At 44.2% G+C, this 11,548-nt stretch overlaps 1 protein-coding gene across 3 annotated transcripts; it reads right to left on the bottom strand.

Annotated features, from left to right (window-relative positions):
* Window positions 1–9,212: 9,212 nt before the first annotated feature.
* On the bottom strand, window positions 9,213–9,883 carry IQCF6 (IQ motif containing F6). 3 transcript variants are annotated; one of them, XM_030810172.1, is made up of 2 exons: window positions 9,825–9,883; window positions 9,213–9,643 (listed from the first exon to the last, which is right to left on the bottom strand). In XM_030810172.1, the coding sequence occupies exons 1-2, from the start codon at window positions 9,874–9,876 to the stop codon at window positions 9,324–9,326; spliced, it is 372 nt and encodes a 123-aa protein (XP_030666032.1). In that variant the 5' UTR covers window positions 9,877–9,883; the 3' UTR covers window positions 9,213–9,323. The 3 variants fall into 3 exon arrangements, with proteins under 3 accessions (XP_030666032.1, XP_030666031.1, XP_012365615.1); XM_030810171.1 differs by having other exon boundaries at window positions 9,215–9,643; window positions 9,805–9,883; XM_012510161.2 differs by having other exon boundaries at window positions 9,215–9,643; window positions 9,862–9,883.
* Between the last annotated feature and the right edge of the window lie 1,665 nt (window positions 9,884–11,548).

The raw sequence follows: 11,548 nt of genomic DNA, 5'->3' as shown, positions 1-11,548 counted from the left end.
ATTTTCTTTCTGTATTTTGTTCTATTTCTATTTTTGTTGTTTGTTCCTCCATTACTGCCTTCTTTTGTGTTAAATATTTTATGTGTATTATGTTAATTTCTCTGTTGATTTTTTACTATATCTTTGAGGTTTTTTTTTTTTTTAGTTGTTGTTCAAGTGCTTACAACGTGTATCTCAACTTCTCAATATATGTATTTGAATGATGCTAATTTAATTCTAGGAGTCATACAGTACCTGGCATTTTCAGATTGCTTCTTTTACTTAGCAATATGTTTTCAAGGTTTTTTTCTATGTCTTCTTTGGTGGCTTGATATCTCATTTCTTTTTATCACTGAATAGTAAGAATATCTTGGTTGCTTTCCACTTTTGGCAGCTATTGATAAAGCTGTTATAAAAATTTGAGTGCAAATTTTGTGTGGACACAAGTCCATTTCATTTGGGTAAATACCAAGAGGCACAATTGCTGTATCATATGGCAAAACTTTAGTTTTTTGTTGTTGTTGCTGTTTGTTTTTTAAATCAAACTGTCCTCTGGAGGGGCTATAACATTTTGCATTCTCATTAGCAGTGAATGAGAGTTCCTGTTGCACCATATCTTCATCAGCATTTGGTGTTGTCAGTGTTTAGATTTTGGCCGTTTTAGTAGCTATGCAGTGATATCTTATTATTTATAATTTTGACTTACAATTCCCCAATGGCATATCATGCTCAACAACTTTTTATGTGTTTACTTGTCATCTGTATGCCTTCTTTAGTGAACTGTTTGTTTAGATTTTTTTTGTTCGTTTTAAAATTGGTTGTTTTCTTATTGTTGATTTGTAATAGTTTTTTTTTTTTTTTGCATGTTTTAGACAACAGTCTTTTATCAGATATGTCTTTTGTAAATATTTTCTCCCAGTCTGTGGCTTCTTTTTACTCTCTTAACAGTACCAAGAAGTTTTTAATTCTACTTTATCACTTTTTAAATGTGTTAATTTTTTCCATCATGGATCATGCTTTTGGTGTTGTATCTAAAAAGTCGTTGCTGAGAGCAAGGCCACGTAGATTTTTTTCTGTGTTATCTTCTAGGAGTTTTACAGTCTTACACTTTACATTTAGGTCAATGATCTCTTTTGAGTTGATTTTTGTGAAAGGTGTAAGGTCTGTGTCTAGATTCATTTTTTTTGGCATGTGGATATGCAGTGTTCCAGCACCATTTGTTGAAAAGACTATCATTTCTCCATTGAATAGCGTTTGCCCCTTTCTCTATGACCAGTTGACTGTATTTTTGTGTTTCTTATGGGTCTATTTTGGGGCTTTCATTTTTGTTCCATTAATTTATTTGTCTATTCTTCCACCAGGACCACACTGTCTTGATTACTGTAGCTTTATAATAACTCTTGAAGTTGAGTAGTGTTCTTTCTTTCTTCTCCTTCTCCTTCTTCTTCTTGTTCTTCTTCTTCTTTGTTCTTCTTCTTCTCCTCCTCCTCCTCCTCCTTCTCCTTCTCCTCCTTCCCCTTCCCCTTCCTCTCCTTCTCCTTCTCCTTGTCCTTCTTCTCCTTCTCCTTCTCCTTCTCCTCCTTCTCCTCTTCTCCTCCTCCTCCTCCTCCTCCTTCTCCTCCTCCTTCTCTTCTCCTCCTCCTCCTCCTACTCCTCCTTCTTCTTCTGTATTATGTTGGCTATTCTGGGTCTTTTGCCTTTTCATGTAAACTTTAGAATCAGTTTGTTGCCATCCACAAAATAACATCGTGATTTTGATCAGAGTTGTGGTAAATCTCTAGATCGAATTGGAAATAACTGAAATCTTAATAATATTGAAGTTTCTATCCATGAATATGTAATATCTTTCCATTTAGATATTCTTTGATTTCTTTTACCAGGGTTCTGTAGTGTTCTTCATATAGATCTTGCACATATTTTGTTATATTCATACCTAAATCTACCTTTCTTTCTCTCTTTTTTAGGAGTTGTCCTCATGTAAATGGTATATGTATTTTTATTTAAAAACATATCCATCTTGGATAACTGAAACTATATCCGTTGAGGGATTGTGTTTTAAATTTCGAATTGCAATTGTTCATTGCTGGTATACAGGAAAACAATTTTTGCATGTTAACCTGTATCCTGCAACTTGTTATACCTATTTATTAGTTCTAGAAAAACTTCATTTTTTATTTTAATTGTCTGTAATTCTACTTCAATTCTATATTCTATCTCTTGGCTAAAATAGTAATCTAATGAATTTCTACAAACTCAATCACTTCTGTTTGTTTCTCAGTCATTTAAGGGCTTCTTGTCCTCCCCTGCTTCTCCCTAGGTTGGCATGCACATATTAGGTGTTAGTGCACTGTTCTGGCAGATCTGTAAGGTGCCTAGTTGATGGCTCCTTCACTATATTGGCATTGGCTGCTGATATCTGCACATTCACATGTGTAGCTAAGTCCCAACCTTTGGAGACTGGAGGGGGTGAGTCCTGGGCCCTCTCTGCTGAGGCCACCATGTTGCCAATTCTACACTGTTGCTGCCACCACTTGCTGGCTGAGCTTGGGGGACAGGTACTGTGATCTTGTTTTCTTTTCTGGGCCCCACCCAGGAAAAGAACACTGGTATCCTTGCTCTCAGGTTCTCCAGATTGTATGGAGATTGTTATCCACCTTCAATGGTTATTGTGGGGGAATGGATCTGGACAAAGGCCACTTTCTCAGGGACACATGGCAAGCTAAGCTCTCTAGTTTCCCCTCCAACTTGCTCTATATTTAGTATTTTTAGTGTAAGTTTAGGCCCAGATTCCTTGAAATTTTTGAAACTCTAAATCCTGTTTTTTTCTCAAAAAGCATGGTTCTTGCCAATCAAAAGATTTTTGCCTCTGCCATTAGTTTTAAGAGCCTATTCCAAGATTTTGAGTCTATTTTAGAAAGTCAGAAGCCAGTATTTGATTTTAATTCCTTGGATTGCTAGTATAAAGTTTCTTTTCTTTACATTTTGCTAGTAATTTTTTAAAAATGGGAATGAGTGTTTAATTATAATCATGATTTTTCTTCTTTAAAATAGTTACAATGATGGATTTTTTGCTGTTGAGCCATCAGTATTTTCCTGGAGAAACCCCTATATATATAGAAAGAATTTTGATTGCAATTTGCTTATAGTTTATTTAGAGTTTTTACATCTACATTTATTATTAACAGTAGTCTAAATTTTTCTTTCTCATAATATACTTGTCTGGTTTTGACATCAGTGCTATGCCAGCATGATAGATAGTTGGGTGGCTTTCTATTCTTTCTATACTCTAGAATAGTTTGGAGTACTTGGAATGATCTGCTGTTTTACATTTTGCAGAACTATTCTTGGTGGCAAAAACTGCCCATTGCTCGCAATACCAATTTTATCCTTTAAATGTATATGTGTCTGATATTTTAATTAAAGAGAGAGAGGGCAAGAGAGAGAGAGAGAGAGAGTATGTGTGTGTGTGTGTGTGTTCTTTTTCAAAAACTTCATTATATCAGGGCTTTTCTTACAGCCAGAGTCACAAGTCCTCTTGAAGAGGCAGTTTGTAGAGTGGTTAAGAGCCCAGGTACTGGCTGGCGTCAGATGCTTGCAGTTGAATCCTGGTCACCTCATCCGTTCACTCCTCTGAGCATTTTTTTCTTCAGCATCCTCCCTCCTGCTTACCCTTCTCTTCTAGCTTTCCCCTTTCCAGAATTGTGATCCTCTCTTATCCACTGAAAGCATTTCTCCCACTGTCTTCATGACGTGAGCTTTCCTGGGTGAAGTTAATTTCTTTATCTACATTTTACTTGGGCTCAGTAATCCTCAGGAGAGAGGATTAAGTGTGTTTTAAACAGCTAAATTTTCTCTCCTGCTTTACCTTTTCTAATTTTTAGTTTCATCCTCCAGCTTCCTTTTGTTTCAGGTATGTCCATGATAAACAACATATGGTTGGGTATTTTTAAAACCTAATGTGAGATTCTGTTAATAGACATATTTTACCCATTTCCGTTTAACACAGACTTATCCATCTTTGAGTTTTCTATCTATCATGCTTTCTTATTATTATTTTCTTCCATTTCATGCTGCTGTTGAATTGATTGAGTTTTCCCCTTCATGTTTTCCTTCTAATGTTTTAGGAGTTGTGGCAGAGGCTGCTGATTGCCTCCCCAAAATCCACTTTCACTTCTACCTTAGAAATGGAACCTAAATGTAGAGGACATTGTTCTGTTCATCAACATTCTTGTTCTCTTTTCCTTTTTGGCAGGTGGGAAGATTGTATTTCCCTTCTCCTTGAGGTTAGACACAGTTACATGGCTAGTTGAGCCAACAGAAGAGGAGCCGAAGTGAAATATGACACTTTCAAGTGAAAGACTATAATTGCTGATGCTTTTCTCTCCATCCCTGCGAAGAGCACAATCACAGAGGTTCATATCCATGTGAAGGCAGTATCAGAGTGGAGGAGCTTGGAATGCTGAGCAAACACACAGAGGAACGCTGCTGTGGTGCATTACATGGACTCCAGCAGGCTTCGCATGAGTGAGAAATACACTTCAGTCAAGCCACTGAGATTAGGCAGTTTGTACTGCAGCACAATCTAGCCTATTTGGATGTATCTGGGTTTAGTCACGGTAGCATTATGCATCCTTGTAGCTGGGAGGGTCAAGTAACAGTTCTAGCAAACAAAATATAAACTGAGGTGACTGGGCAAGTGAGCCTTCTAGGAAAAGCCTTTTAAAGAAATAAATTCAGCTGGCATGAGCAGTTTCTCTTTTCGTCCTTCATTTTCTTGCCTGGAATGTAGACATGACGGCTGGAACTGTAGGAGTTATCCTGACAGCATGAGGACTAGGGTCCCATCCAATGGTGCAGTGTGGACAGAGGAAAGGAGATGGGACCCTGTTGACATCATGGAGCTGCCATACTTTGGACTTCCCACTTCTGGGATTCATTTATGGGAGAGGAAAACAAACTTTTGTTTTGTTTAAGCCACTGTTTTTCAAGTTTCTATTCCTAACAGCCCAGTGCAATTTTTAACTGTTATGGAAGGTACAGAAGTAATTTTTATTCTTCCAGTGTTTATACTATTAGTTTTTCATATTTTTATTGTGGAAACTTTCAAACATATCCAAAACTACAGACAGTAGTCATCATCCAGCTTCAGCAATGATCAACTCATAGCCAATCATGCTCCACTCACATCCCCCACTTTCTCCTCCTGGGTTGATATCTATATATATATTACATATTATATATATATTACATATTATATATATTACATATTATATATTACATATTATATATATTACATATTATATATTACATATTATATATATATTACATATTATATATATTACATATTATATATATATATTACATATTATATGTGTGTGTGTGTGTGTGTGTGTGTATTTAGAGACTAGAGACAGGGTCTCACAGTGCTTCCCAGGCTGGTCTTGAGCCCCTGGCCTCAAGCAATCTTCCCACCTTGGCCTCCCAAAGTCCTGGGATTAGAGGCGTGAGCCACTGCTCCCAACCCTGGGTTGATTCTTGCAACTGGTTCTGCTGCTTTTATGGGTGACATGTTGTTTATCCTCAATCCACCTCTGAGAAATGGACCTCTCTGTGCCCCACCCCTTGACCTAAACTCACCTTCTGCAATGCCCATGGTCCCTGCCTTGGCCTCAGGTGTCAAGGTCTTTATCGTCTGTGGCTTCTTTTCTCTATCTCAGGCCTCTTTGGGACCACCAGTCCTCTTGGCACTCCTTGCCTCCCCCATCTGGGGATCCCAGGGATCTTGGCTACTTGCAAGCACCATAGGGAAGTGTACAGGCCTCAGTGGGAGCTGTCCCCAGACCCATCACTTAGGCATCTCCCTTGGCTTCTGCTTCCTTTCAACTCTGAGCCATGCAGTCTCCCCAGGTTATATTCTCAGATCTCCCTATGCCTATTGGGGTGACACAAGGGAAAGAAGTGGAGGGCAGGGGCAGGCAGCAGGCTGCAGCAGTACCTCAGCCTCCTCACACTCTGTCTCAGGGTCATGCATGGGCTTTTCTTTTGTCTCTTCTTGTGTAGCTGGAAATTTCTCTGTCCTCTACCCCATCCCCCACCTCCTGCCACCCTCTGCACACGGAGGCTTACCAATAGGCTGCTAACACCTCCCAGTTTTCCCAGGACGGTCCTGGTTTGCACTTGGTATTTCCAATGTATTTATCAGGAGTGCCCCTTTCACTCTCAAAATCTATGCTCACCTTTTTAAAGGTAAAACTCTATGCAAAGTTATTTGTTGACACTTGATATGAAAGCCCAGCTTTGAGAGTGCCCAAGAAACATTTTTTCTTTCAACTCACTGTAGCTCTTCTACGTAAGTGCCTGCTTCCACTAACTTGTGGTGGACTTGGGCAAACTCAATTTTTTGAAACAAAGCTGATCGACTTTTTTACACCAAGCATTTCCACCCTGGCAGGGTGGGGATGGAGTAGGGTGGTGCCCTCCCGTAACATGGGTGTATGTGTGGTCAGCGGGATGCTGGTCAGTCCACTCAAACTGCCTGGCATGGCATGGCGGTGGCTGTGGTCATCTCATTTTGGATTTAGCACGCGGGACACAAAGAAGCAGAAGACAAGGCTCTGGAGACCCTGGGGCTGTGTGGTCAGAGCTGAGGTTGGTGATGTATCAGGTGGGAGGCTTGAGAGCATAGGGTGGGCACCCTGGGGACAAAGAGATGAGATGCCGTCTGGGAATCCTTTCCCAGTGGTGGAAGAGAACTGCAGGGGATGGGCCCTCACTTACTGAGCTACCTTCTTAGGGCCTCAGCAGGCTGGGCCAGTGAGGGCCAATACAGTTCTTTATGTATGGGAGGGCTGTGGGCACATATCTCTTGGGGACACCATGTCATCTGAGGGAGGAGCAAGATTGGGGATACTCGGTCCCCCTTAAGTGCTCTCAGACCTGCTCCCATCCCAAAGCCACAAGCACAGCCTCCCCTTCTACACTTCAGTGTTTCAGCATATGATATGTGTTCTCAGAAAGAGTTCCTCCTGCAGCTCAATCCTCAGCGATGGTGAGGAGTGGCAGGAAGGGCCTCTGAGGTCTGCCTCTGAGAGTCCCACCAGCAGCCTTACCCCTGCTGAGGAGGGAAGGGTGGCTCCAGTGACCTAGGCCAACAATGGCCACAGACCTCACTGTTAAAGAGGAGCCTTTCTCCTGACTCCCATCCCATGCCTCACTCACCTCCTCTTCCTTGGGGCTCTCCAATGCCCACTTCCCGCAGGTCCAGACCCTCCCTAGCTTCTTAAGACCCCTGACCACCAGCAGGACACCCAAAGTGGAGTGGTAGTGAAGGCTTTGGATGAAGTTTGGCTTTCTTGGGCTAGCCCTTGAGTCTCATTGCTCACAGCTGGGTGGTGCCATCTTCTTGAGATTCTGTCCACCTGGGACAAGAGGTCTCACTCATGTTCCCCTCAAAAGTCCCTCCCATTCAGCCCCCAGCTACCAAGCTGTGTCTTCCTGTTTCCAAAAGTTTTTGACCCAAAGTGGTGCTCCCACTGGATTCCTATTTCACTTGGCATTGTTAGCATATCAGAGAGCAGGAAGCCTTGATGACCTGAGTCTCCTGTGTTCAGCATGAAATTCTGTAGAGCATCCCCAAGTGGGACTACATGGGCCAGCTGAGAAGGGCTTAACTCAGCAGTTCCCAAACCAAGACTGCACTTTGGAATCCTGATGCCAGGCCTCATACCAGCCCAGGTAAAGCAGAATCCCTGGGTGGATCCAGGTATCATTTTTTTTTAGTGTCCTAGGGGATTGCAATGTCCTATGTTGAAAATATATAACTCAGAGACTTAAACCATTGCCAATCCAGGTTTTAAACACCTCTCACTGTTGGGGTAGCACCTAAGGGGTTGGTCACGCAGAGTTCCTATTATGCCCAACTGCAGACCTATCTAGTTTCATACCACTCACTGCTGTGTGTAGGAGGTGGGCAGAGCTGTATCCAGCGCCACTGAATGGGTTCCCTTGGAAGAGCGGGATTCAATCAGAAAGTCCAGGTACCCAGTTGCTTCACTGCCACCTGCAGCTACTGCAGATGATGGGTGTCAGGCTGAACCCTGAACCCTCACATCTGCTACAGCTGTTCTGGAGACTCACCCCCAACACACACACACACACACACACACACACACACACACACACACACAGATTAGGGAAAGTGTCACCCAGCTGCAAGGCATGAAGACCCCTACACACCTCCCCTCCCACCGCTCCTGCAGGGCCCACCATGGAAAGACCCTGGGGAGGGTTGCAGACCTCAGACTTCTGGGATGGAGGTTCACACAAACATCTGAGGGACACAGGCTGAGAGTGAGGGGCCTTGGGCATGGATGACAAAGCAGAGACAGTGAGAGACCACGTGAGAGATGGTTGCGCCATAGGTGCCCAGAGACAGAGAGAGACTTAGCAAAGCAGTGGCCCAGCAGCACCCACCCAAGGCAGGCCCAGCAGAGGGTGAGGCATCCTGGGGGGAGGCCAGAGAGGGGACATGGGGGTGGATGAGGAGCACAGCTGCTTCTGAGGACGTGGTAGGATTTAGATGCTGTGTGCCCAATGACCTCCAGTGGCAGAGGGACAGCCCTTTCCCCTGCCTGGTTCTCCCAGGAAGTGCCCAGCAGAGGGGAGGGAAGCCTTGTTGTTCAGCCCCAGGGTGGGGAGGCGGCAGGCACAGCTGCTGCCCTCAGCTCCTGCTCTGGCTTCCCCAGGGGCTGGCTCTGGCTGGCTGCTCCCCCACCATAAGGCACAGCGTCTGTCCTGCTGTTGCCTGCTGAAGTGCCCTGTCCTCCTGGCTCCCTGCCAAGCACTCTGCCGGCCCTAAGGGCCTTGCCAAGCACAGGCCTGTGGAATCCTGGCCTTTCCAGCTGGCCCTGGCTGCAGCCAGATTCCCTGATCTTCTGATCTGAATGGAGATGCCTGGACAGGGGCTGCAGGAAACTAAAGCCCAGTGCCTACTCCTACTGTGGAAGGGGCCAAAATCAGGCTGACTGAGGCATCAGTGCTTGACTTGGGCCCTGGGATCTCTCTTGGATGCAAGACTGTCCCAGTATGCTGTTAGGAACAGGGGCCTAGGGTTGGTGACCTGAGGACAGGGGCTCTAGACCACACCAGGGAATCTTTCTGATTCCTTCCCAGGGGGAAGGCAGAAAAGTTAGGGGCTGAGCCCTCCTCCATGAGTCTAATCTCCAAAGGGCAAGTGTATGGTCAGTAAGGGTCTTTATTGGAAGAGAGATCCAGCCTCCTTGGCTCTGTCAGTGCCCTAGGTCATGAGGATTTCGATGTCAAGCTCCAGCCGGCTGGCTCTGACCTCATAGCGGCCCCGGATCAGGCCTCGGGTTTGGCTGGCATGCCAGCGCCAGTGAGACTGGATGATGCAGGCTGCTTGGCGTGCCTGGAGGAACCGCCTGCGGGCCTGCCACATTCGAACCTGTGCCTGCACCTTCACCACCGCCCACTCCTGGCAGGTATAGAGTCTTAGTGCCAGGCGCCGTCTTTGCTCCAACATCTTGGCCTGCATCGACCTCCACCAGCACTGGATGACCCAGGCTCTGAGTGCTGCGTGCAGTAACGTCCGGCGCACAATGTTGCCACGCCACCATGACTGAATCTTTATGGCTGTCTTCTCTAACTGATTGGGGGGAAAGAAAAACAGGGAGATGCTCAATGGGGGACCCTCCCCTCCTGTTCCTATCCCCATCTCTGATCTTGGAAGGAAAGAAGGCCTGGCCCAGGTGCCCCTGACTTCTTGTTTCTAGGGCCCATCCATCTTGTTTCCAATCCCCCACTCACATTTAGACACGGTTCGTTACCTGTCAGGTAAGTCCCTACTGCAAGGGCCTTACTCACATTTTGCGTGTCCATGGCCTTGATCCTTAGGGTCCACTTATCTGTCATTTAGGCCACCCTAGCCTTTAGCCCCACCCTCAACTGTTAGTCACACCTCCATCATTGGACTCCACCCACTCGCACACAAGACTCCACCTCATCAGGTCCTGTCTGCGCACATTTTAACCACATCTCTCTCTCCTCTTCTCTTACTTGCATCTCTTTTGCTTTATTGATTCCCACCACTTTGGGAGCCTACCATTATCTCTTGCTTTCAGTTTATTTCCCAGCCCCAGTGGCATTCCTGATCCTCCTGATGGCAGTGAAGAGTCATGCAGCTTACCTGCAAGGAAGGAGTTTTACTTTAAGCCTCTACTCATAGCCAGTTTGGATTTCGTGAAACTTAAGTGTCAGGGCACCTGTCAGGGCCTGAGGAACGTGTTTACAGAGCTGTATATTTTTGGGTAAAATTTGTGAAAGCAAGATCTTTCAGCTGCGATTGGAGAGGACCTCTGTCTCTCTTCCCTCTTACTCCCTCTGTCACTCACTTCCTGTTGAATGGGGTGGAATGGCAGCCTCTTTTGCGATGAGACTAAGAGAAGGCTGAGTTGGGATAGACTGAGTTTAACAGCATAGATTTATGTGGTTCACAGTCACCCTTGGGAACACATAAATCCTTGCTAGCCATTCTGCTGTTGCTGTGTTCATTCACCTTGCTCATGGCGTGAAGATGTGGGAACAGAAGCGCTGCTATCCAATAAGAACGTCTTCCAGTGCCGGCACCAAAAGTATTTGGGCAGGGGAGGAAAAGTAAGTGTGAAAAGTATGGAACCAGAAGCCAGTCTGTAGAAAATTCTTCCTGTTATTAGATGTGTAAAACTATAAGTGAAAGATTCAAGTCTCATTGATGCCTGATTAAAATTGAAGTTCTCTCTTGTCAAGAATATACTTGACAATGCAATGATACAATTTTAAACATTTCATACTTTTTTCTTTTCTTGGTGGGAATTTTGTGAAATAGAATTTATCTGAATGCCTGTGATTGTAGGGCACAACCAGCAGAGCTACTGTAAACAACGTGGAAGTCAGTGTGAAAAATCACATGCTTTAGGCACACCAAATGTCAATCGTAAGAATATTTCTGTAGACAATGCAGTTGTAAAATCATCCTATGAAGAAACATTAAAAGGTTATGCAGCTGAAACGTAGAAAAATATAGAGGTGGGTCAGTTAATTCATATAAATATTATGTTATGTTTGATGTATTTATCAACTTAAAAAATGTATAATTTGTTGTAATTTCTTTTCTCATCTTTAATAAATACTAGCTAATTTGACATCTGTAATTTTGTGTGCTTTTCTTAAAGTGGGCTTTCTAAATGATATGTTTTAGGTCCCACAAAACCTGGATCTGTCCTGCCTCACTGTAAGAATGCAGTTGTGCAAGCAGATCTCCTGGGAGCTCGCAAAAAGCTGTGCTTCTAGGATTCAGAATTAGCACAGGCCATTTTGGCTCTGGCTTTAGCACGCATTTCATTATCCATTTTTCTGCAAGAAGGTTTGCTGGGTGCCCACAGCTTGTAGGGCCACACACTGTCCGTGGCTTCTGTTTACATGTTTTTGAGGATCCTGCTGCCTCATATCATTGCTATGGCACTGCTCATCTGGGCGTCTGACAGGTTCTGGCCCCACTGTCAACCAAGCAACC

This window comes from Nomascus leucogenys, chromosome 4 (genome assembly GCF_006542625.1).
Source record: "Nomascus leucogenys isolate Asia chromosome 4, Asia_NLE_v1, whole genome shotgun sequence".
NCBI lineage: Eukaryota > Metazoa > Chordata > Mammalia > Primates > Hylobatidae > Nomascus > Nomascus leucogenys.
This window is presented reverse-complemented; position numbering and strand designations above follow the sequence as displayed.